The sequence below is a fragment of the Desmodus rotundus genome, chromosome 6 (assembly GCF_022682495.2).
Source record: "Desmodus rotundus isolate HL8 chromosome 6, HLdesRot8A.1, whole genome shotgun sequence".
NCBI lineage: Eukaryota > Metazoa > Chordata > Mammalia > Chiroptera > Phyllostomidae > Desmodus > Desmodus rotundus.
The window spans coordinates 106762935-106790156 of NC_071392.1; the positions used below are offsets into that span (position 1 = coordinate 106762935).

Here is a 27222-nt window from a genome sequence, read left to right on the forward strand (position 1 = left end):
TGTGCAAATGTGTCCAAGGAAGCAGATGATGGAGGCATTGGCTCTGCCCAGGCACGGAAGGCTTCTGGAGGAAGTTACCAGGAAAGGGTGGCATTGGTGCTGAGCCATAGGTATGCTGAGTAGGGGTTTGCCCAGCGGCATCTCAAGCACAGGGAAGAACACGGGCAAACATGTGGAGGTGGGAAAGCACTCAGGATGGGACAGTTTGCTTCAGGAACGTACCATTCGAGGAGAGAGCAGTGGAAATGACAAGGGGATTGGGACATAGGAGGGGGCAAGTTGGGTTCAGGAATGAGGTGGAAAACTGTGTCTTAGGAAGGAAATGAGGCTTTAGCAAGATCTGACCTGGAGAGGGGAGGTGTGGTCAGAGGTTAGGAGGATGCCCCTGCCTTCAGGGACAGCTGCACAAATGAAGAACCCTCTGAAAACCTGAGGCAGTGGAGCAGACAGGTGCGTGCAGTCCTGTCCCGGACAGCATGAGAACACAGGCGGGTCTGGGCTGAGAACGCAGACACAGACCCGGGGTCCCTTCCTTCCCCTTGCACCTGACTCCATCCCTCCCCACACAGGGCCTCTTGTACCTGTGTCTGGAGACCATAGTCCTCATGTGTATGCTTTGTCCATCCCCACCCCCCAACAGCCACCCTGTGGCCTCCCAGTGGGCCTCAGGGTGCCCACAGGTGGAATATGGCCTGATCTTGGAAGGGCAGACCAAGGGAGGAGATTTGAACAAATCTTGGAGGTAAGTTTGAAGCCACTGGGGCAGCGAATTGTGGGGTATCAGGTACCTAAAGCCTGTCCGGTAGGGGGAGCACAGGGGCCAGGTGGACACTTTGGACCACCGACTCCTGTCCAGGGAGGGTCAGAGCCTGCTCCCTAAGGCCCTGGGGCCAGGACAGGGCCCGTCACTAAGTGTCAGAGCACAGAGGAAGTGCACCCAGAGGGTAAGCCAGTTTGATTTTCCACCAGAAGCTGATTGTCCAGCTTCCCAGACAAACCACCTCCTCTTCCCCCGTTTGCCATCTCGGTGGCCTGTAGGCTGTTACTCAAGAAGGTCATATGGATGGGGCCTTATCTGGAGGCAGAAACCACAGGCTGCAGACCTGGATGTATTTACACAGGGAAAGTAAATTCAACAAAACCGGTCTCCACTGCACACCCAGGCTTTATCAGCAATTTCCAACTTGCTTGCACCCACCCCAACATGAGCCTGGGCACCTCTCTGCTGCAGGCAATTACTGGAGCAGAAGCTGAGTTTGGCGGCCGAGGTTTTGGGGGGTCAGGTTGAAGCAGAATGCCTCCATCCCACTAGTTCTAAAAACGAGTTTTCATTGTCTAGGATTTCAGGATGTTCTCTTGCTTGAATGCAAAAATAGATATGTTCCCCTTAAAGACTTGGTGACATGCTAGCGGGGACAGAACAGGGACCGTGGAGTCAGGGGGTCTGCACTCCGTGCCCAAGAACAGATCACCATCTGCTCCTCTTGTTTTTAGCAAACACGAGCTAGCCCCTCGACAGACCCCGCGCCATGTGCTGGGGTTGCTGGACAAACAGAATATGGTCCCTTGCAACCTGGCGGGAGTGATGAATAAATAAACAAGCAGTTCCTAGAAAGCGTGACAAATGCTGAGTGGGCTGGACAGCTGTGCAGAGTGCCACAGGAGGCCAGCACCGGGGACTTGGCTGTGTGGCCCTGGTAAATCACTGGCCTCGATTCCTGATGCCAGAGCCTGTCTGCAGCCTGCAAGCGCCTCGCCCAGGGTTGTTGCTCAATAAATAGCCACTACCTTTCCCTTTCTGAGTGGGAGTTCTTGAACTTATAAAACACTGCCTGCTGCAGGCATCTAACCCACAGGTCCACCAAAGACCGTCTTGCCTCTTGCACATGACCTCTTAATTTCCACAGTGCGGAGAACCCTCCACATCATCTCTCAGGGTGCTGATTACACATGGACATCTTTTCCAAGTCCCCTTTGCCTCTGGCCACTGTGTTCCCATGCGGTATCTTCTTCAACCTGAGTGAGTCAAGCAAACCTCAGCCCTTTCTAGAAACCACAGGAAGTATTAAGGCATTCCTCCAAGCAAGGCCATTGTCTCTAGGAGGAATGCCCACTGTTGGGCGAGGCAATTTCTCTCTCTCGGTTCATCTGATACTCATTAACAGCGCTCCGAGATGAGTGCAGTAAGTTTTACTGCATAGACGAGGGAGTGGAGGCTCAGAGACGAAGTGCCCTTGCCCAAAGTCACACAGCTCGTGAGCACCAGAGGCTGGCTTCAAGCTGTGCTCTGTCCGGTTCCACTGTCCCTTCATCCTGTCTCATGACTGTCAGTCACATGTGCTTTGGAGGGAACAAGTGACTTTTCCTGTGCCCCGGCCTTCCAGCTCTGGGTGGAAGTCTGCTTGCTCTGTGGCAAGTTTGCAGCATCTCTTGCCCTCATTGAAAAGGTACCCCTGCCTAATCCTTCCTTCCAGAGAAGCAGAAAGGGGTTTGTGTGCACACCTGCCCAGGTGAGCTATGGAGAGAATTCTGTAGTAGCCTGAGACCAGGTGGGAAGACAGGCCAGTGTCATCTTAATACCAAATGTGACGAAGTTCCTGCATCACCCATGGCGGTGACCCCTGGCTTCTGCAGCTCAAGCCACTTTTGCCTGACAGTTCTGGGCTTTCTTGCAACTTTCTACCCAGGCCTTCCCAGGTCCTGATGACTGTGACATGCCTTTTGTTTGTGTCCTTCTCCTGGTCTCATGGTGTCACGGTGCAGAGAAAACACTAAAGCAGGGACCCTCAAACTTCAAGTCTTACTGCGTGGCTCTGAGCCCCTCATTCATACCACAGAACGTTGCTTTCCTCTGGGCTGAGGCTAGGTCGAGGCTTTCCCACAGCTTAGGGTGTCTTACAAAATAGGAGGCCCATTTGGCTAACAGTTGCTGAGGACCCCCTCGGCAGGTCTCGGGGCTGGGTATAGCTACAGGGGGAGGAGAGACCACCCTGCTCTCAAAGAGTTCCTCTTCCACCAGGTGGAGCAATTTCTAAAAAGCTGTCACCCTGCAAAATGATGAACACAGAAGGAAAGAGTTAACAATAGGAGAAAGCAGTAGTCCCGGATCTCTGCCCAGGGGCACAGAGGGCAGGTCTTCACAGCAGAAGCAAAGCAAGGGGACTGAAAGCAGGGGAGGGACTGCCCAACACCGTCCAGAGGAGACAGGTAGCCAGCAGAGCAGCGGGGAGGGGAGAGGTGGGAGAGCATGGATCCCCTTCTGCAGGTGCGCACACAGCATCCGTCCAGTCTTTCCAGGCCCCTGTGGTCAGGCATGCCTTCTTAGTTTGTGCACTAGGTGTGGAGTCAGCCAGAAACAAGTTCAAAACCCCACTCCGCCACTTTCTAGTCTTGGTACTTTGCAAGTTCCTGGACCTCTCTGGGCCTCAGTTTATTCATCTGTGAGTGGGGTTGGCAGTCCTTCCCTTACAGGGTCACAAGATGATGCAGGTGACAGATCCCAGCACTGTGGCTGCTGACCATCAGAGGTGTTGTGTGTGTGTGTGTGCATGCACACTTCAAGGGCACACCCAGAAGAGGAGTGTGTGATGAGGTCCTGAGCAGGGTCAGGTGGCCTCCCCACTAGGACAGTCTGGCATCTGCGTGAGCAAAAAGGCTCCAGCTGGGCAGGGCTGGGGGGCATGCTGGGGACTCCCCGGGCAGGCAGCTTCCCGCTGCCCCTGCGCTTGCTCATTTGTCCTCATGCTGTTGTGGGCTGTTGGACCAAGCAGCAGCCACCACCAGCCCAGATCATGACCCCCAGCTGTGGGAAACATGCTTTTCACCTTCGGTTCCACGTGGGCTCAGCGCAATGGACCTGCAGCAATGCCTCATTCAATGTCACAGTTTCAAAGTCACCCACTTGCTTTGGGGATGCAGGCCCTGCTTTACACAGAGGACCTGTGAGCATGAATAATTGGGCTGTAAGAGTGACCGTGAACTCCTCAGCTGGTCTGGGGCCAGGCTGCCCGCTGTCCGCAGCAGTGTGCAAGCACATCTGAACTGGCTGGCCAGGCTCCCTGGCGTTTCTGGGCATCCTTATCAAAAGAGGAGTGCTTTGAAGTGGTTTTGGTAAGGCTCTGGCAGAAGTTGCAGGACGTTTAAGGACAGATCAGGACATTTAAGGGAACTCAGAGGCATCAAGACCCACCCTCCCCCTTCTTACTGCCGCGCTGGTGCAGAGGCAGGCTTGCCCCTGAGCTTTCCGGGAGCCGGAGAGGTGACAGAATCCGTCATTTTGCATAAGGATGCTGCTACCCAGGATGTTCAGAAGAGATACAGTGTTTGAAACCTTATTATTTTTATTACTCTTCCTATGACTGCAAAAGAAAAAACTACCATGTATGGCGTGTTTATTAAGTTCCAGGTGCAGTTCTAACTGCACTGCAAACAGCATCTCACCGAAGTCCCCCTTTTCCTCTGAATGAAGTTAGCTGCTGTTATTATCACCATTTTACAGATGAAGTAAAAAATGGGCCCAGAGAGATTACCTAACTTGGCACCGCCCTATAGGTAGTAGAGAAGAACACGCACTGATTTAATCTCTAGCCGGTGCTTAACTACTCTCAGGCGAGAGAGTCTGACACAAGAACTTAGGGGGATGCTGATGACAAGAAAAGTTCAGTTTCTATCATAACGAATGCCTGAGGCTTATAGAATGGGCTTTTACGTGTGGGGACTGAAGAAAAATGCCACGTTTTGCCATATATAATGCACACGTTTTACCCACATTTTTAAGGGGAAAATAAGGACGCACATTGCAATGGGCATAATAATCCTGTGTGAAATAAGCACCAAAACGTGGGTGTGACTTGTACATGGCAAAATACGGCGCATTCATTTGTCATCTGTTTTATAAAGAAAATGTATTTCACTTGTATAGTTAGAAACAGAATACTCATATTAAAAGAAGATCTGGCCAATGGTATGTATGGGGTCCCGGGGGCATGGTCTGTAGGGAGGGAGACCGCCTTAAGGTAAGAATGCATGATCAGCTATGCTTTCAGGAAGATGTCCCTGGCGGGCCTGTTTGGGAAAAAGTGGAGAGGAGAGCAGGAAGGGTTGAAGGCTAGGAAGTAGTGACTTGGGTTATGAATGAAAGGAGGGGAAATTCCAAGGCGCAGTCACTGGACCCTGTGACCATGTGGAGACTGGGTGCTGTGTGTTTAGGATGCTGCTCTGTCTCCAGCCTGTGCACCTCTGTGCGGTTAACTGATTTCCCAAGGGGAGAGGATGTGGCCTGATTAAAAGCAGGTCAGAACTCTAGCAACTTTCTCAATTAGCATATCCCCAAGGTGTTGTGTGTGCTGCTGGCGCTACCCAAGAAGGGTTTCCATGGTACCCTGATGAACCCTTAAGAATTTAAGAGTTTTTCCCTGGTCAGGTGGTTCATTTGGTTGGAGTGTTGCCCCATACACCAAAAGGTTGTGGATTCGATTCCCAGTCAGGGCACACACCTAGGTTGTGGGTTCCATCCCCAGTCAGGGTGTGTATGGGAGGCAACCAGTAGATGTTTCCCTCTCTCTCTCCCCCCCTCTCTCCCACCCCCTCCCTTCCTCTCTTTCTAAAATCAATAAAAATATCCTTGGGTGAGGATTTAAGAAAAAGAATTTAACAATTTTGCATTCATTTTTACGGTTAACATTTACTTATGACAGGTCATTCAAGTTTTCCTTTTCTATATAGTTCTGGTTTCTTTTAGATGCATGTATTTAAGTAAGAAAAAGGAGTCTGGCCCTGGCTAGCGTGGATTGAGTGCTGGCCTTCAAAGCAAGGGCTCGCTGGTTCGAATCCCATCAGGGCACATGCCTGGATTGTGGGCCAGGTCCCCATTAGGGGATATGAGAGAGGCAACCACACATTGATGTTTCTCTCCCTCTCTTTCTCCTTCCCTTCCCCCTCTCTAAAAATAAATAAATAAAATCTTTTAAAAAAAGAAAAGAAAAGAAAAAGGAGTCTGATTTACAGAAACATGTTAAATTATGCTCTGTGTGGCGAACCCCCAGAGCAGCAGCTGAATAGCTGAGATAGGTTGGAAGAGCCACCCACCCCCTGCTCTGCTGGACACTCACCCCACCTCCCTGACAGTCTCCTCTGTGTCTCACGCTTGTGTCTGTAGACCCCGTGCACGGCCCGCAGAACGTAGAGATCGTGGACATCCGAGCCCGGCAGCTGACCCTGCAGTGGGAGCCCTTCGGCTACACGGTGACCCGCTGCCACAGCTACAACCTCACGGTGCAGTACCAGTACGTGTTCAACCAGCAGCAGTACGAGGCCGAGGAGGTCATTCAGACCTCCTCCCACTACACCCTGCGGGGTCTGCGGCCCTTCATGACCATCCGGCTGCGGCTCCTGCTGTCCAACCCTGAGGGCCGGATGGAGAGCGAGGAGCTGGTGGTGCAGACAGAGGAGGATGGTGAGTTGGGGAAATGCACTTACTTGGGAGCGGGGGATGTTGGTCCTGCTACAGGGCCATGCCTGTCAGTTATGAGGTTTTTATTTTTCCTGCTTCTGTAATCTCCCTCTCTGCATGGGCTCTTTTCCAGGGTCTTCAGTGCAGACTGTGTGTTGCACAACTCCAGGGGGTGCTGTTCCCATACACACAGCAGCTGTTCCACAGTCAGGCGGTCAAGTTTGACTTTTCTACCCCCCCATCCCTCTTCTCACTTTATACCACCTTCTATGCCCAACGTTTAACCACACTCATGCCTCCTGAAACAGAAACTGTATGTTGTATTGTTTAAGCATGCTGAGTTTGGGAGTCAGACAATTCTGGATTCTCAAAGAATTGAAGTCAGAAAATACTCATAAAGAGGTTAGCACACACGTGGACAGCACCCAGAACCGAATACTCACCTAGATGTCGTACAGGCATCTCAAATCCAAAGTCCCCCCAAAAGAGCCGACCTTCTCTTCTATGCTGACGTCTCACTCCGTGTGCCTCTCTCAATGAACTGCATCCAGCAAGTCCAATAAAGACCTGAAGTCAGCCTACTAGCCTCCATTTCTTCCCACCCCTCCCCCCTCCACTCCCACAGGGTTCTGATAAGTCTGCTTCCTGTATCTTACCTTCTAACATGCCTCTTAACTGGACACTCCAGGGATATAGAGCTATGTGTTGTTCCTAGAACACCTACCTCACTTCCCCACCCCTCTGACCTTGCCCATGCCATTTCTCCTGCTTGGAGCAACCTCTCCCTCCGTGTTTGCAGCACAAGCTCTATTAAACGTCTAAGTCTTTGTTCATATGCTCCTTCCTCCAGGAAGCTTTCCCTGACTGCCTGAAGCTGATGTGGGTGTTCCTTCCCAGGCTGCCATTGCATTTTACCTCTAACTGGGCTGCAGTATTTATCTTATTTAAACTTCTACATGCTATGACTTATCCAGGAAACACTCTCCATGGCCTTGTTTCAGTTTTCCCCCAGCCAGGCTGCCTCTGGCCTTGTGGGATGGCTTTAGTTAGTTCCCTGGAATCAGACGCTGAGATGTAGCTTTTTTTAAAAAAATTATTTTTTACTGAACTTATAGAGGTGACATTGGTTAATAAAATTATGTAGGTTTCAGGGGTAGCGTTGTGTGCAAGTGATGGATTAAGGAAGTCTTCCCAGAGAGAGACTGGGAAGGGAAGCAGGACGGTGAAGGGGAAGGAGGCCAAGGTGCAGCTCCAGGCCGTGTCCAGCAAAGGGGGCTGCGACCGGGCCTGCAGGGGAACGCTACAGTTCATGCACCGCTCTTCTTCCACAACCAGGGTCAGAGCCACCAGCCAGTGGTTAGGGCCGGGGTAAGGACTTGTGGCTTTCTGCCCATGCAGGCCAAAGGCTGAGGGGCACCAAAGTAGTAAGAAGGGAGCGGAAAGGATCTGGGCAGAAAACTGTCATTGTCAGCGACTATATGGGGCAGATACCCCCATCAGGCTTCAAGTCTCCTTCGATCCTAAAGGCAGAACTTCTGCCAAGGCAATCCTGTCTAGTACTCTTGTGTCATATAAGCAAGTCCCAGGGCCCCTGAGTGATGGCCCGCGATGGTACCCAGACCCACATCTGCAGATGCAAAGTCCCATAGGGATGTAGAGGGGAAAGTGCCATCCTCTTCTCGCCCGGCCCCCTGCATCCCCTTTCCTCCCAGCCCCATCACCCTAGAACCGGAAGTTGTAAACAGCCCTCCTTCATGACAAAGCCTTCCTGACCCCCCTGCAATTCCTCCTTGTAGCCCCCACAGACTATACTTCTAGGTAGCAGCAGCCGTGGGGACAAAGCCTCCATCACTTTGGTCCCCACCTTCCTGCTTACAGTGAACCTCAGTCTTGTGGGTACAGCTTTCCCTGGATCAGCCTCTGCCTCCTGTAAATCCATTTCTATCCAGCCTCCACCACAGGGGGTGGGCATATCATCTTGGCTTCATTCTGTAGCCCAGGAGCTGTGGCCCTGGGTTTGGCTTCTGATGAAGTTTCCAGTCCTTTCCCCAGATCTGGCTCCATTGCTTCAAAAGTATGCAGCCCCTGCCCTGGCCAGTGTGGCTCAGTTGGTTGGAGCATCATCCCATAACCAAAAGGTTGAGGGTTCAATTCCTAGTCAGAGCACATGCCAGGGTTGCTGGTTTGATTCCCAATCTCGGCACATACTGGAGGCAACCCATTGATGCTTCTCTCTCACTTTGATGTGTTTATTTTCCCTGTCCCTCCCTTTCTCTCGGAAAAAAAAAAAAATGTGCAGTCCCTCCCTCTAGCAGGTAGAATAATGAGGTGTTTGAGAAGGTGGACTCTGGAGACAGATGTATGTAAGACAAGTTGCTTAACCTCTCATTGCCTTGAGAGGTTTCTGCATCTGTATAATGGAGATAAAAATATCTCCAATGCCTTAGAGGTTGTTGTGCTCATTTAAAGGGATGGTATATAAAGAAACTGGAATACTGCCCAGCAGATTATATGTTTTCAATAAATGTAGCTTCCACATTTGCACTCAATCACAGGGAAAAAAATATTTATTGACAAAGGATCTGCAAGCACAAGCAACCCAGAAATGACACGCCTGCTCTAGGTAACGCCTCCAGAGTTCTCGACATCCATCTGCTGCAACTGGCTGTAGAAAGAATGACGTAGATGCTCAAGGAATAGCAATGTGGTCAGCACCTGATGTGAGAGGTGGAGTCAGGGCAAGAAGGATGGCTTAGCAACTAGTGGTCCTCGGTTGTTGGTCAGGGAGGAGCCCATGGTGAAGCCCAGCGTGGAAATTCAGGACTCAGAAGATGAATGGTAGGGTTTGGCCCGACGGAAGCAGCTCAGGGTGTTTGATTTCCTTCAGGACGCTCTGCCCACCTTGGGCTGCTCTTTGAGGATTCCCTACGCGTGCAGCAGCAAATCCCAAGTCCCATCTTGAAGCCATACCTCAACCTCTCCCTTTCTCTGTCTCGTCACCAGGAAAAAAAAGTTACAAAGCCCTTATCAAAACAATGTGAGAACGGAGGTGCTTTGAAATTAAATTTTAATTAGGCAGCATTAATAAAACATTGATTTCCACACTGCAGAGAGGTACGGACATCATCATATTAAAAATGCCAGCCCTCAAGGCTTGGCTGAAGGAAGGCCTCAGAGGGTGCAGGCGCCCTCAGGACACCAGGAAGGGGTTCCTCTCTTTGTGAAGAGGGGCGGCACTGCTTCTGTCTGCTGGGAGCTCGCTCATCTCAGGACAAGCTGAGGCTGGAGCAGGGCCTAGTCCCTGAACTGACACTTCCTCAGGAAGCCAAAGAGCACCCTCTCAAATAGAGCTGGCTGGACACATGCTGCTTCCGTCTGCATGGCAAATTGTCTTCTAGAGAATTCGTGGGTTTGTCGTCTCAGCACCCCAGGGACTTTGAGGGCCTATGAAGGAATCCACCACTGGCCGAGAAGCGCACGGTAGCTGAGTCCCATTGTTTCATCCGAGAAGCAGCTGTTGATCAGGGATGAAGCAGGTTCTTTATTTTTCCCTTCTCCACTACAGTCTCAGACAAAACCACCACTCACTTCTTTAGTGGTTACTTCTCTACCGTTCACCAGACCACAGCCGGGACCGTGAAGTGGGGCAGGGAGTCCCTGAAGAACGAAAACAGTGTTGACGACGGTCTCCCGTGGCCGCCATTTCCCGAGCGCACTGTCTGCGCTAGGCTCTGACGGGCATGTTGTGTCCAATGACTCATACCCGGATTTCATTCTGAAATGTCTCAAAGCTGTAGAAGAATTGAAGCAATGGCACAAAGAAGACCTGTAAACCCTTCATCTAGATTGAACATTTGTTAACACTTGGCTACATTTTCTTATTCACATACACACACACACACACACACATATGATACCTAGAATAGGAATATCTAATTTATAAAATACATACAATATTTTTAACTATTTAGAAGGAAATGGCAGAAATCATGACATCTGACCTGTAAACTCTTAAGGCACACGACTAAAGATAAGGACATTCTCCTACGTGCCCACAACATGGTCCCACAGCTAAGAAATTTAGAAGTAACCTAAAAATAATCGAATAGATCATCCAAGTTCAAATTCCCAATAATGTTAAACCTAATTTTACGTGACAAGCCAAGATATGAGAAATTTTTCATTAAAAGCACCTCACTGGTGATGCATTTGGTCACTTAAATAAGATGAGAACCACCCCGAGCCCCTGCCTGTAAGCACGGTCCTCTTTCCCCTTGTAAATCACCTAATCTTTGCGGTGGTATTTGAGGTCCTATGAATTTGCTTCTGCTAGAACTTTTCACTCAATGGTCTTAGTACTCCTTGATAATCCTCACCTGAGTCACCTATGAAGCTGGTGTTCACAAAAGGGTGAATTTTCCATCTATCTTTCCATGTGTATGAATTAACATTCTTCTTTGTAGCGATCTCTCCTCATCCCCTCCCCCATATTTAGCGTCCCTATTGACTCATAGATCATTTTTTGACTCAATGCGTTAAAATTTAGTACTATTTATAATTCTTTTCCATGCTCAAATTGTCTTATACATGGCTAGTGGGAGTCCCTTCGAGTTGGCTCCTAGGTCCTTCTGACACCTTCTCATTAGTCTTCTTTGCTTCTGGCACAACGACATATTCTAAACTGGCCTAGTAATGGCTCTGCCCCAGACCTGAAGTCTAACCGTTTATCTATGGATTTCTGGTTGCTTTCTGCGGGGAGTGGTATTTTTGCACTAAAATATACAAGTTAGGTGTACTCTGCTCAGTGGGGTATTATTGCCTTTAGACTCTTCAGGTAGGTAGAGCTGGGGGATGTGATTTATCTTTTTTAAATCAGAGGTCACACTGATTCAAATCCAGCCTCTCAGGAGTCTTCTGCACTTGCCCTCATTCTATTCACATCTCCCCTGCCCACAGTGAGAATCCCGATTCCCCACGTCCACAGGTTTTGTCCCCTTGCTCCATCCTGCCGTATATGAAATAGTTTCAGAATCACAATGTCAGTCCTTCTAACAAAGAAGAGCTACTAAGTTAGGTTAAAGATCTTCTTTTCAGTTTTTCTCTCTTCTTAGGCAGTCAAAACGGTGTGCTCAAAAGTTCCGTCTTCTCTTGTATGTTATCAATATGATACTCAGTTAGGTTTGTTCATTTCAGTTTTGAGGTTTGCTCCTCCAGCCCATACTTTTGTATTTAGTGTCATTATTTCAATATTGAAACAACAGCTTGGGTCAAAAGTCCAAACGGTAGCCCCAGCTGGGTACCTCAGTGGGTTAGAGCATCGTCCCTATATGCCAAGGTCACGAGTAGGTAAAATCTGGAGGAGAGAAAAGTGAGAAGTAGAAAAGGCACTGACAACAAGACAACGTGTAATGTAGGCCGGAGTCATTCAGTGGGAAAGGCTATACACACCTTGGTAAGTCCTGAAGGCATCGCTTAATTAGAGCTGAGTACATTTTTTGAGGTCAATAACGATAACCTTGAAATATTACAAAGGGTAAGAAGAAATGCAGTTAAGGTTTCTGAGTGCTCACTGTGAGCTAAGCATTGTGCTGATATTCTTCATTTGCACAATTGCCAAACACTGCGATGTAGGTGCTAGTGATACAGTTGTGTGGGAGAGAACGCTGAGGCCCAGAGAGTTTAAGGAACATGTTCATGGTGACGAGTGGAAGGGCCAGTAAGCAGATCCTCAGATCTTATTCATGATTTCCCCCCGTCTGTCTAACATACAAACCTGTGCCTGACCAAAACCTCCCAACACTCTCTCTGCTCTGTCTGTGTGTGTGTGTGTACATATGTATGTGAGTGTGCAGATGTGTGGTTATATCTATACATACACGTATATATGTTTAGTTTCTGCCTGACACATAGTATATGCTCATTAACTATTTGTTGAGTGAATGACTATCTGACATCAAAGTCCCTGCCTCTTTCACGATGGCACAGGGCCCTATTTCTGTACACTGTTTAAGAAGGTGAGGCTACATGTAATGTATTTTATCTATATTCACACTGGCTTGCTGGAGCTGATCACTAGCCTCTCTTCCCACCTCTCTGGTCCATGATATCACATCCGCCCCTTGAAATTAGCCATGGTGGGGACGTTTCCACCATGTAAATCAGCAAACATACTGGTGTTTTGTTTTCCCTGGGGAAGCTCATTGTGAGGCATTCACTAACTCACCGCTGCATAGATCCATTAAAAAGATACATTTGCCAGCTTCAGATGTAAAAATTTATCCAGAAAACTATCTTTCCTCCAACAAGACTGGAAAATACAAGTAGGTTGAAATTGTCTAAACCTGTCTTGTCTGCAGAAGGCTCACTCACACTCTTCTGTTATGGTGGCCTTGGAAGCATTTTCAAATTATTTTGATTTTTCTTAAGTTAGTTCTGATTCTCTTTATGATGAAACAATAAACATGAAGCCTGTAATAAGGAGGCAGAAACATGACCTAGACCACATAAGAAGGAAGGGAAACTTCTATGGACTCTGCAGGGCTTTGTGCTTTTTTTACATAAGCTGCTTTGTTACTCCCCACCACTATCCTCAAGTTCACCATCATTAGCCCCGCTTTTCAGAAATGAACATGGAAGAGAAGTGAGGAGAGGAGAGGTGAGGAGAGGCAAGGAGAGGAGGAAACTTCCCTTGAGTACCCTCTGTCTTTCTTTGTGTTGAAATGAAAATGTCCCTTAAATTACCGCCTGACTTTTAGGTACAAGAAAACATCTGGTTTAATTGCAGTGAATTTACATGAACCTACCGACAAGAAGCACAGTTAAAATTAGCAACTTTAGTGTGCTTTTTTTTTTTATAAAGTGAATGAAATTATAAAGTAATTAACCTTTGTTGTAGAACTGTGTCAAAAGGATGGAAAGTTCCATGCTGTTAGATAGAAGAAGAAATGAAATTGTGGAAAGAGGCTATGCGGATTCATTAAAGAATTATAGAAAGAAAAAAAGGGTAATGCAACACAGAAGTTTGAAGATAACGCAAAGAAGGAATTTTTCCCCAAGAAGTCATTTTCTTTCTTACAATGAGAGAGACAGAGACAGAGAGAGAGACCCAGTTGAGTCCAAAAAAAATAAATCTGCCTCATTGCAAAGGACGTCTTGACCTGTGGTGTGCGGATGTGGCAAAGGAGCCTTGGCTTGGGGCTGAGACGTCCCGGCTTTGCTGCTCACAGGAAGTGTGACTGCCTTTCTGAACCCACATGTCTACCAGGTCATGGGAGAAAGGGGTGATTCAGAAAATACTTTGGAGACAAAAGGGTGTGAGCGACAGCCAGGCTCCATTCACTACTTTGCTATGCAGCCTCGGTTGGATCAGTCCCATTTGTGTCCCTCAGCACCCTCATCCGCGAATTGGGGGTGGCAGTACCACCAGCCTCTTTAGGGTGCACTCCATGAAAGGGTACGTGTAACCCACTTGACCTACTCTGTATTAAGTGGTGTACGGTCAGCGTCACACATGGCAAGACAGCTTTTTGATCACGGATATACGCATATAACTAGGGAACACCAAACCAGTGATCTTGGCAAAACTTCTGTTCGTCATGGACAAAGAACCCTTTAAAGATAACCTCTAATACCTCTGCAGTCTCAGTTTCCAATAGCAATGAATGGGGGGGCAGAGTTCCAATAGAATTTTATTTACCCAACAAGCAGCTGGTTGCCTTTGGCTGCAGGCATAGTTTGCTAACCATTGATCTACACTCATGCCCCTAATTACTTCTTCCAATCTCTGGGCTGTAAAATACCCATATGCTAATGATTTCTTCCATTGATATCTCCAGGCTAGACCTCTCCCCTTCCCTCCAGAGTCATTTATTTAACTGCCTGTTCACCCGAACCACCTTGGTTGCTAATCGGCCTCCGGAATCAAACACGGCCAGAGCTGACCAGCTGATCGTCCCTCAGCCACCACCAAACTCACTCTTCCCCCAGTCTTCTCCATTCCAGTTAATGGCAACTCCATTTTACTAGTGGCTCGAGTCAAAAACCTTGATTCCTCGCTCTTATCACATCCATGGCCCCATCTCACATCCATCTGACGACCTCGGAGAACACCCTTCCCCCGGTACTCACCATGGCTGCTAGCTCGTGGAGTCCCGGCCACTGTGATTTCCAACCTGGGTTATTGTCGTGTTCTCCTAAATGGCCTTTTGGCTTCGGGCCTGGCCCCTGTTCTTTTCTCAATATGCAGCCAGAATGATCTCGTTAAACCATAAGGCAAATCACACCATCGTCCCTAGCGAGACCCAAATGGGGAAAAAAGGGCTGAGCTGTGACTTCATTGAAAGGGATCCCTCCGCCCCCCAGGGCACAGGAAGAAAAGCCTTCCAAGCCCAACGGCATTATTGGATACTGGGCAGATGAAAACATACTTTTATTCTCACTAAAAGGGATTAATCTGATCATGCAAAGCAAATGTCTTCTAACATGCACAGCAAGAAGCAAGATTTAAAAACAGAGCAAGACATTACTCCACCTTCTCAACAGAAGAGATAAATAAATGCTTGGAGGGAACACGTCCATGAAATGTAAGTTAATGTAAAAAGGTTCATTCTCTGAGACTGATCTTTGCAAAAGAGTTTAGCACTATTTATTATATTTATTGTGTTTATTTAATAACAAACCCTGCAGTGCCTAGGGATGTATGTTTAAGGAATAAAAATTATAATGAAGAGCAAGGTGATGATTATTGTGAAGTTAAGAAAGTGGTTACCTTTTGAGAGTATGAAGTTGACTATTAATATATTAATGGGGTGTGTATTTGTTTTATACACCTGTGGAGTGGTTACTTCACAGTAAAAAGGATAAAATGAGAATACTAAATATCCTTTAATACCAATAAATTTGACATTTATGGGGTATGGAAAAAATACCTAGCAAAACATAAATTTAAGACCTTGACTCCAGGAAAAATATATATAGTTCTGCAGCAAACAGAGGACTAGAATCAGGAGTTTAAGCTCGTGCAGCAAAGAAAACAGCAGTCCCAGGTGGCCGTACAAGTAAGTGCAGCAGGACCAACACGCAGAGCGCTGGTCACCCCGCGCTGACATCTACACGTTCAGAGAGCAGGCGAAGAAAGAACCCCCTCTCCTCAGTTCAGGGCAGCGGTGTAACCTGGACGCCTACGTCAGACAAGTTGGTTATGAGGAAAAGAGCAGTTAGGGGCAAATGCCCCGGGCAACAGATTAGCAAACACTCCAGCACTGTCTGCAACTAGGAAAAAAGCGCTTTATTTCAGGAAACGCATATTGGTTCGACATTATTAAGTCCATCAGTGTAATTCACTGCACAAACTAAGAGAGGGACAGAAGTATATGAGGACTATAATGAATACAGAAAATGTATTGGTTAAAAACTCAGCATGATTTAGCAAGAAAATATTCTTACACACTGGGAATATGAAGGACTTTTTACTGTGATAAAGGGTAACTGTAAGAAACCTACAGACACCATCCTTGAGGATGAAATGATAAAATTGCTTTCTTTAACATTGGAAAAACAGATGTCTGTGAATGTGTCATATAAATACTGTATTGGTGGCTCTGGTTGGAGACAAGAAAATTAAAGATTTAAAAGATCGGCAAAGAGCAAAACTGTCGTTAACTGCAGATGCTTTGATTATGTGCATAGATCACCCACAGAAGTTTGCACACAAAGTATTAGAATTAACTAGAGAAGATAGCATGTCTGACAAAGAAGTCACCATTCAAAAAAGTCAACTGCATTTTCATTTAGCTAATAAGATGTGGTATTTTTAAAGATACTATTTATAATAGCAATAAAAGTATATGGTACTTAGGAAAAAATCCAATAAAAGCTTTTAATATGTATAGTACGTATATATGCACAAAACACCAAAAGACCTAGATAAGAGGTATACCATGTTTATGGATGGGAAAACCCAATCCTACCGAGACATAATATAAAAAGAAATAAATTATCTCCCGACCGATGTATAGTTTATACAATTTTAATATAAAAAATCAGGTACTTTTGGGAAATGTACAAGCTCATTCTCAAATGCATGTGCAGGAAGAGAAGGCAAGAGTAACTAAGACAGTCCTAAACAAGAAGTACAAAGTTACAGCTCTTGCTCTCCCAGACACTGACTTAAAACACAAGGATAGTCCAATAGACAAATTGAACAAAATAGAGAGAACCTAGATATAGACCCGTACACATGTGGAAACGTGATGGAAGGCAAAGGCAGCATGGCTAACCATGAGTAAATAAATGTTGTTTTTTTCATTACATGGCCCTAGGATAGGGAGGAAGAATTACAGTTGAATCCCTACCTCACACTATACACGAAAACACCATTGCAGATGGGTGGAAGACGTTTATAAAATGCATAACTTTAAAAATGAAGAAACTTTAAGAAAGTATCCTCATGACTTCAGCGTAGAGAAAGTATTTTTACGTGAGACTTTTGTTCAGGTTTATTATTCTTGTGTACATTTATCTGGCCCTGAGCTATGGATTCCAATGCAGGTGGTTTATTTAAGAGTTGGCCCAGGGCACCCTGGGGCAAGAGACAGGGAACTGAATTGGAGAAGAGAAGTAAGCCAATACAAGCCAATTTTCCTGTTATCAGGAAAATTACCGTGTGTGAATAACTGGAGTTAGGACAGTGACCAGGTGTGATCCCGGGACCAGCGCTGACTCGTGAACCCTTTCTGGTCTGTGGTGAGATAATTGCAGAAATAGAGGTTAAATCTTTAAAAAGGAGAAGCTCACATCTTCTATGGTTTTAAATTTCATGCTCACTCTTTAATTTTACTTTCCTATTAATTTTTCGTGTGAGTGTGTGTATTTTATGACAATGTCAGTCCATAGTGGGTTCAGAACAATAGAAATAATAACGACAAGGCGCACTGGGGCTTCAGCACTGAGATAGTTTAAGGAGGAGTCATAGAACATGTCTTAGAGTTAACCCAACTGAGTTGTGAGAACACTGGCACATTCATCCATCAAATTCCTTTCTGTCATTGCTTGAAAGATGTTTGGGGGCATTAATTCTCTGGCCCTTCTTGCTCACCCTAGGTGAAGACCAAGTTTGCTTCCTCAGCCTTCAGGGAGAGAGCCGGGGTTTCCTAGTAAGCATTAACTTGTGGGTGGGGTACCAATGGCATCCCCTACTAAGTCTGTCTTTTTTCCTCCAGATTTTTTTAGGTATAATTGATTCATAAAATTGTATATATTTAGTACAACATGATGATTAACTATATGTATATACTGAAATAATCACCACAATCTAGTTACAAAGTCTATTTTTCTCTTCCTTCTCCCATACAAAAGAAAAAAGAAAAACTTTGATGAACTGATCTTTATCCAAAGGTAACATAATGGGAAAGGGAAGACACAAACAAGAGAAGATTTTTTATAACACAGGTAGCCAATCAAAGGATTCGTAACAAGACTATAGTCTTGATAGAGCCTTGATATAGTCTTTCCTCTCTCTTTTCCCACCCTTCCACCTCTTTCTAACACTTTGGCGGTTGGGAGATTGACGTTAATTAAGCCATGACCGCTCCCGTCTTTGGAAGGAGCACTACTTGGCTGCATAGCTCATCTCTGCCACTTCTCCATTCTCCCACTGACAGCCGAAATCGTTTACTTGTCTAGCACAATCCCTCGCCCTCCACTGTCTTCTCCACCCACTGCAGGGTGGCTTGTGACACCACCATTCTTCCTAAATTACTCTTCTTTGGGTCCCGAGGAACCATGAAGACGCTAAATTCAATGGGAAAATGTGAGGTTGCACCCTACTTGACGACTCAGCAACATCTGTCCCTCTTGACCAGTCCCTTCTGGACCCTCCCATGTCTGCTGTATGACAGCTCACTTTTGTGGTTTCCCCGTTGCCTCTCTGAACACAGCCTTGGTTCCTCAGTTTCTCTGCTCCCCTCCTAATTCATACTGCAGTTGTTCTGGGTTTAGCCCTAGACCTGCTTTTTTGTTGTTGCTCTCTGCACTTTTGCTACAACATCTATTCTCTGCCCATGGTTTCCATTTGTAAGCATTGGTCCCAGTCCTGTGTGTCCAACACTGCTACTCAACATCGCCGCTTGGGTGTCCTCCCCACACCTCATATGAAGTGTGGCAAAAGCTTCCTTTCCAAAACGAACCCTCCTGTAAGCTTCCTCTCAATGCGCAACACTCCGATCCACTCCAGCTGTATAAATACAGCAAAGCTGTCTTCCTGGTTACCTCCTCCATTTCTCCACCCTTTTCCATCACCACTAACTCACATTGGTTAGCACCCCCAAATCTCCTACGCAGTTTGCTCCTCTTCTGCATACCACCACCCTGGTCAAAGCTACCAGCCTTTGCCCTTGGAAGATTCTTCTCCTTCTGCTCTTCCCTCCCGAAAGTATCCACTGTACTCAACACCCACCCTCCCCACCTTTGCCCTAGTAACTTCTACTTATTCTTTGACTTGAACTTATTTTCCACTTATTATCCTGACTTGAGGGGCTGGTTTTTCTTGGCTTGTTATAATTCTCCCAAAGTACTGATAACAATTTTAAAATTTTACTTAGGAGTGTATTATTTATTGAATGTCTGTGGTCCTTTCCAGAATACAAGCTTTATCAAGGGTTTGATTCAATCCTTCTTTGCTGCTGATGCTTCCCTAGTGACCACTGCCATCCCTTGGTCATATTAAATAGTAAATAAATATTTGTGGAAAGGATGAATAGATAAGGAGAAGCAATAAGAGATCTGACTCCTTAGAAGCTTCTACATTCCTAAAAGACTTAAAAAGCAAATGAAAAACTGACAAAAAATATTTGTAACTTGTGCAAACAAAGCTTATGTTCTTAAAAACAGATTATAATTACAAGCTCATAAAACAATGATGAGCAAAAATGGAGAACCACACAGGGAAATGAGCCCAGGGCCTAGAGAGCGTGTTCATGAAAGAATCAATGCAAATGGCCAATTAAACTGAAAAACAAATCTGTACTCTCCAGTTTCTAAAAAACAATACACCTATTATTTTTCTTTTGAAAATGGGCAGTGGTGGCAAGGGTGGGAAGTAGGCGTCTTCTTCGGTGGGGGAACCCCAGAATGGTAGCAGACTTTCTGGAAGGTGCTCTGGTAATGCGTGTCCAAACCCTTAAAAATAGAACAGTTCAGCTCAATAAATCGGTTTCCATGAAGTTATCTCAGGGACATCCGCAGAGGTTCACGCGAATACTTATGCATAAGAAGGCTCGTTATAGTGTTATTTGTAACCGTAAAAAAATTAAGCCCAATTTAATGTCAATAACAAAGGATTGGTGACCATGATGGGGCACGTCCTTCTCTAAGCAACCATTAAAGTGCAAGGCCCCAAAGAACATCGAAGGATTTCTTTAAAATACGTGATTTGTGTAGCTGTCACAGGAGATCACAACACAAAATGTGCCGTAGGAATTTAATTTTAAAAAATAAAAAATATATACGCATAGACATAAAGTTATCTTCAGGTATGGGGATTACGAGTGATGTTCTTTCCTTTTTAAAATCTTTTTGTATATTCTTAATATTCAACAAACTCTGTGTATGGTGTCTATAATGAGGAAAACTAAATATATTTTAATTTAACAATAGGGAACTGATTGCACCACATGGCCGAGGCTGGATCTAGAGAGGCATCACGTGATGCTTAAGAGTATATGCTCTGAAGCTCCCAGACAGGTGTTCAGTTCCCTCTTTGCAACTTAGGAGCCATGTGACCTTGAGCAAGGTGTTTAATTCTCTTCGCTCCGTTCCCTTATCAACACAAGAGAGATAGTACAGACTGGGCAGAGCCGTTTTGTGGCTTAAATGAAATAATGTATGTAAAATTCTCATCAAAGAGTACGCGCTTAGTCAAAGTACCTGCTTTTTATAAGGCCAAAATGTAAATAGACCCAGTAATGATTTACATGACTTCATGATTCTCTAGAGGGTTATAGCTACAAGTTTGGGGAATCGTTTATTTGATGGTTCAGTATCTTCCATGCTGTCCTAACGATGGTAGCATCCGGCAGCAGGATGCTGGCAGAAGACTGACCTGTAACGCAAGCAGCCCAGGACAGATTGTCCTCATTAGGACAAATTGCTGGCATAGGTCATTTATTTACCTATTCACCCACCCAGCAAATGGTTATTAAGCATCTACTGTGTTCCAGACATGGGAGGCTCAGCAGCGAGACGAACTAGCTGCCTTCTTAGAGTGAGGCAAGCTTCTTCTAATTGGATTGATGCTTCAGGACACATATTTCCTGTTGGATTCGAGCAAGGAAGCACTTCCTGTAGCTGGAGGAAATGTGGCAGGGTTTGGAAAGTGAAGTTCACATTGCATTCTGCAAATACCATCCTAAGGCAAGATTCCAGTTCCAGAATCCCACATGCCGGCATGGCTGGGGGACCTAGAGAGGTCCCCCCTCCCCTGCTCAGGCTTAGTTCAAGACCAGACTTGCTCAGTTTGCAGGTGAAAAGCCATCGGGCCTTCCAGGAGAGGGGTGAACAAACTATGGCCCATGGTTCAACTCCAGCCATTGCCTGTTTTTAGAAATAAACTTTTATTGACATGCAGCCAGGCCCCCTCATTTATGGGTTGTGTAAGGCTGTTTTGTGCTACAGGCACAAAGTAGAATGGTTGCCACGAAGGATTGTATGGCTCACAAATATTTATTTTTTGACCCTTTACAGGAAAACGTTGCCAACTCCTCTTCTGGGTCAGTGGGGTTGGGGACATGAGGCGGAAGGTGACATCCAGTTCCGAACTTTTTCTTTCTGCAGTTCCAGGAGCTGTCCCTCTAGAGTCCATCCAAGGAGGGCCCTTCGAGGAGAAGATCTACATCCAGTGGAAACCGCCCAATGAGACCAATGGGGTCATCACGCTTTACGAGGTAAGGAGGCCCACTGCTCATCTCGCTTGTTGTGGCTTCATTCCATTGACTTCAGCCAGAGGTTGGTGAACACCTACTCTGTGCAGAGCTCCGCCAAGGGCATGAAGGTGAGTGGGACTTACCGACACAGTGGGAAAGCAACACAAAGGCATACAGTTGAGCTGTCTCAATGCCCCAATAACGAAGAAACTGGACATACTGTGCATCAAAGTGATTCTCGATCTCTTCAGGAGAGGCAGGTCATCCTGGTATAGCCCAGAGACCCAGGCCTGGCAAACAGTAGTTATGATTCACCTAGAAAACCACAATACAAACACACTGGCCGTCCTGTCCATGTCAGTCCCTGGGCTTCCAAAAGAATCCCAATGTCATTCTCTCCCCCAGGGAAACATGATGCTTGAGCTTTAACGTTGCTCTGTGGCCAAGGCATATTTTATTGGCATCTAGGTGCTGGTGTCCCAGGGTTAGCGGGACCATATCCTATCAGAGATGGAGCAGAAATGACTCATAAGCCAACACAGTGTGGCTTCCTGAATACTTTTTGAATTAGAACGAATTGTATAGAAGTCCAGTGCAAAACAGAAACAAACACACAAAAACTTTAAGAAGGCTGATACAGCTGAATTCTAGTATTGGAATATGGCCAGGATTACTTCTTCCCCCGAGCCTTGTGGTCTGAGATAGTATAAGACTGTTATTCGGGTGCAAAGGAAAAACCCAGCAATTCAGAGGGGCTGCATGGCAGCCAGCCAAAGGGAAAGGCGGAACGTAGTATCGTAGTAGCTCTGCCCTGGTCTCAAGTGACCTTTGGCAGGTTTTTCCTCTCTCCAAACTTCAGTTCCTCATCTGTAAAATGGGGCTGATGCTTCAGGGTTCATCTAGGGAATCTGAGGGGAGCAGAAAAGGACAAGCTTCCCCAGGGTAAAATGCACAACAGGCCCCTCATGCAGAAAGGGACATGTACTGAGAGTGTGCTCCGGGAAGAATATCCCCACCACTAGGGAGGGTGAGCTCTGGGCAGTGAAGCCAAGGAGTACTTGATAAGGGAGACATATGCAGGATGAACCTGATGGACACATGCTCTTCAGAGAGAGCAGATGGACCTTAGAGCTCAGGAGAGAGAAAACTAGCTAGCAGGTAGAAGGTGCTTGAGAAAACACATTTCAGAAAGCACTCTATCTCACGGAATGCCACAATCCTCAGAAGATGAGCTGTCTAACACCCCCAGCGTGGGCCCTGTGATCGGGAGAAGCTTCCTTCCTGGGGATGCTGCTAGAGAGGTGGGAGGTGCATGTCGAAATACCTTTCCTAGGATGGGTTCAACACCTCATCAGGGAAGAGTGAGGCTGGAATCTCAGCTGGACAAAGCCCAGCCGTTCCATAGCTACATAATGTTCTTTGTAAAGCAGAGACCAAAATTACATACACACGCACACACATGAACTAGAGATCTATTGTGTGTGGCAACCCGCTCTTTGTAAAGTGGAGGCAGAGGACCCAGGGCTTAGAAAGTTGAGTTGCTTAGTACTGTTATGTAAATGGCCGTCTGTGCCAGGTGTTCAAAATTGTTGGAATTCACAGGCCGCTAACATTTCCAAAGGTTTGGGGGACCAACTTGGAGTGCTTTACCATATTTTAGCTTCATTTCGTAAAGGACATAATTTCAAAAATATGAAGAGGACATAATTTCAGAATAAAAGGCACTCCTTCAAATTGAGTAAGTTTAGATCATCATGAATAACGCATGCCAATCGTCTCTCTTTCTCTCATTTTGCTTTAAATCGAGGACAACTTTGCCATGAAAAGGCCCCGATCCTGGTACCCACCCGCACTTGGGAACCCCCGGTCTAGGCTGTGTTGCAGGTAGAGAGTCATATCTCTGCACAGCCTACTTCCTCTGATAGGGTTATGCACCGGGCTGGGCTAGGAAACCCTCGACTGCTATTCCGGGATGAGAAGAAAGAAATAGATGAAGTGGGAGCAAGAATGCAAACCCACCTGCGTGTTAGACACCCTGTTTGAACAATCGCTCCCGAAGCCGGGGCTTTGTTAGGTGGCGCGCCCTCTGGAGCTCTGCGCACGAAGGTGTGGGCACACTGGGCCAGTGCGGCCTGCTTCCTGCTTTAATGTGAACCCAGTGCCTGGAGGGTGTTCAAAGGTCAGTTGCTGGGGTTGTTGGCACCCCCGTGACGGACTCTACTGGACACAGCTGTGGTGCGACACTGGCAAGTAGGTCTTTGGATGCTACAGAGCATCAGATGGCAAAGAACCAGAGCTGGAAGGCTGCAGCTGTCTGACTTCTTTAATAGAGCTTGAGGTTGCCTTTGGGGAATGTGCCCAAGTGCTTGGCTGATCCTGTGAAGGGAGCTAAGGAAGTCATGGGCGTGGGTCCTTGTATTTCGAGCATAAACGTGGCTGTGACCATGTGTGTCACAAGCTAGTGAAGCCTCAGAATGTGAGAATGTGGACTTTCGAGGTCAGACAGTCTAGTTCTGAATCCCAGCTCTGCCACTTACATGCTGTGTAACCTTGGGCTTATCCTGGAACCTTTCGTTTATACTTACATATAAATATAAATACATGCTTAGTACTGTGTTTGGCATTTAGAAGCATTAGTAAGCGTTAGCTCTTATTATTACATAAAAAGTAGAGAATGGAGACTCGGGTGAAAAGAAAAGCCCAGGGTCGCACAGCTGAGCAGGCAAGTTCGTGGGTCCTGAATTCAAGTGCAGGTGTCCTGACCCGCAGTCAGTGCGGTTCACAGGCCAGTAGCAGCAGCAATACCTGGGAGCTGGTCAGGAACAGCGTCTGAGGCTCCGCCGGACCTCCAGAATCAGAGCTTCCACGTCAGCGGGATGCCAGCATGGTTCACACGGGCACTGACGTTTGAGAAGCAGCGCTCTAGACCGCCCAGCTCTTGAGAAAGTTTTGACAGTGGACAAACGAGTATGCCCCCCTGGGCAGGGCTGCGGGGAGCGCGCCCTCCGTGCGGGGCTCAACCCGTCCTGCTCCAGAAAGTAAGCAGGCCTTGTGTTAAATGACATTTATAACAGAGTATATGTTTATGAGGCAATTTCCAAGTTTAATTAGATGAAACCAACTTGATTTTTAACATTAGGTTCTGGTTGTAATTCTAGAGAGAAATTTCTAAATTACAAATCACCCTCTCTGGCCTCAAAAATATATTCTGTGACAAAGAAAAATAGGCTAACACAAATGGAAGAGAAATTCAAGATTGTCTGTACCTTCCTGTGTACAACCTTGAACTCAGCAAAGTCAAAAGCCAAAAGGGGGGAGGGGTAGAGACGAGTTATAACTGTCGAATATGGTAACTATGGTTAAGCAGTGCTGGTCCAAGTACTATATAGTATGTTAAGATTAAAGTTTCTTCCCTGTGAGTCCAAGTCACAACCTGTGGGTTCACCCTGGGACAGTTTCACCCCCAAAATCTGAGTGGCCTTGATTATATCTCAGTCTATCTCTGGGCTTCAGTCCTATACTTTGTAACCTAAAAGTGTCAGATTGTTCCAGGTTCCAACTGGGTGAGAAGAGAAAAATAAACGTACGTCAAACCTACCCAATCAGAACTTATACTTCATTTTGGAATTGCTCTGCTGCTAAAACCTTGCCTGTGGCCAGAGCCTTTGAGGGTAAAACAGTGACGACACTTGAAGAAAAACAGCTAGTGCAAAGGCCCTGGGGTAGGAATGACTTCAACAAGGGGGACAAATAGGAGGTCAGAGTGACTGAAGCTTTGTGAGCAGGGAAGACCGTGATAAGACCGTGGGTCGGCAGGGTCTGGTGATGGAGGGCTTTTAGAGTTTGTGCTTTATCCTGAGAGGAATAAAAAGGCCTAGGATTTTAAGTGGAAATATGAAGGCATCAGATTTATGTTCTTAAAAGATCACCTGGCTGTTGTGTGGCTAACTAAGCATCTTGGGGACATCTAAAAAACGTGCCAGGTTATGAGGACATTCCCGTCATCAATGATACTGCAGTGAGTGCTCAGATTTTTACTGGAAGACCTGGCACCCAGGTGGAGATGGGAAAACGTGGTCGCATCTGCCTCCTTCTGTACTGTAGTGGGAGATGCAGAATGCTCTTCTGCGATCGCAGAGTGACGGGTAGTGCAGAGTGAGGCCGTGTCAAAGGCCTCGGGTCCACAAACCAGCGGATGGACCTCAGACATGCAGAGTCTCAGGCCCCGGCCCAGACCCACTGAACCCGGGTCTGTTTGAACAAGCTCTCCGGATGATTCATGTGCACATTCACATGTGACAAGCACTGGTCTCAGAGACATGGCAAAGCTCGGCCTGGTGAAAACAGGTCCTCAGATGAATGATGTGGCCGTTGGATGAACTGAGTGATGTCCGTGCTCCCATGGGGTCCAAAGAGCTGAGTATTTTCACCAGGAAAGTGAAATCGGGCTGTTCCCACAGGCCCTTCCAGAGCCCCGCCTGGGTTTGAACGACACGGCAGGGTGCCCCAGTCAGGGCGGGTGTGGGAAGGGGGTCAGTGTGGCTTTTCCCGTTGAGACTGTGCGCTTGTGAATAACACAGCTCACCAGAAATAGATCATCAGCGCTGCAGACAGGCCCCGACAGCCCAAATGAGGTCACGGGGGAAACAGTCCAGCCAACGGTTGTTTAAAAACGCCTCGATAAAATCACTCACAGGCAAGCTGTTACAGCGTTCGTGAAAAACAGTAATCAATATGTGTCTCGATTCGATTCATTGTTCTCGTCTCTGTCCCAAAATAAAAATCACGCAGTGTGAGGGAACTGGGCCAGAAGATGTTACGCCAGCAACGGGGTTAACGAAGTGTGAAAATATTTAAAATTCAGACATGTGAAGCTTCCCTGTAAGCTTTTCTGTTTAGCAGTCAAAATCACCAAGTTTCTAATTACAGTGTATAAATCTGAGGCGCTTAAAGGGAATGAGAGGGCCTTAATGAGTCAGGAATGGGTGTCTTGATTATGCTAGAGTTGATTGACATTTATCTTGCAAGCTATTCTAGGCGCCTGGTGTTCAGCGCTGAATAAAACACACATTTTGCCTCAATAAAATAAGGCGGCATTCCTGTGTGGGGGTGCCTTTAAAAGGTACGATGGGGTCGGAGGGTTGTCAGTGTTTTTCCAGCAAGCAGATGGTGTGCGAGGGTACTGGAAGTGCGTCGTGGGAGGGCTGGGAGTGTGCGCCGAGACAGAGGGTTCCACGCAGGACTGGAGCGGGCACTTGCTGACTGACGGAGAGAGGGGCCCACAGAGAGCGCGTGCTGAGTGTGAGAGCAAGCTCTCAGAGATAGAGGCCCATAGGAGGTGCTGGCTCGGTTGGAATGTTCTGGCACACCTTCCTCCTGTCCTTTGACTCAGCCACTCCGACCATGCAGAACTCACTGACCCCAGTCACACTCGCGGCTCTGGTCCACAGAGGAGCAGTGGGGGCGGGGGGAGGAGGTAGTCCTGCTGGGCAGGAGGTAGGATAAGCAGAAAATGACTAATACAGCCCAAAGTGAGAATTTGCATAAATCAAACTGGATCTACATTAATGAGAATACACAATTTGCATAATGCAGGCTGCTATCGGGTATAACTTGAGCCAGGCTGGTAACCAGGATAAAAGCTCTTGTTCCTTTTGAATGTTTTAATCCAGAAATGTGGGGATTATCCATTCCTCTCGCCACTTGCCATAGACGTAATGCTCTAGAAAGTTCGATTTCTTTCTCCTGCCCAAATAGACACGCTTAGGTCACATGGCCCCACCTGAGCACTCCTCTAAAGCCTGGACATTTCAGGGCCTCTCTGCCCACCCCGCACTGACACCTCCCCTATCC

The 27222-nt window shown here is 46.8% G+C and overlaps 1 protein-coding gene across 9 annotated transcripts in view; it reads left to right on the forward strand.

Moving 5' to 3' along the window:
* The window catches only part of PTPRT (protein tyrosine phosphatase receptor type T), a 928354-nt gene that overhangs the window by 588986 nt on the left and 312146 nt on the right, over nucleotides 1-27222 (forward strand). For all 9 annotated transcript variants that reach the window (XM_053926541.2, XM_053926537.2, XM_053926540.2 and 6 more), the window contains 2 exons: nucleotides 6158-6454; nucleotides 21281-21390. In XM_053926541.2, coding sequence (XP_053782516.1) covers nucleotides 6158-6454; nucleotides 21281-21390 — 407 coding nt within the window. The remainder of the gene's footprint in view (nucleotides 1-6157; nucleotides 6455-21280; nucleotides 21391-27222) is intronic.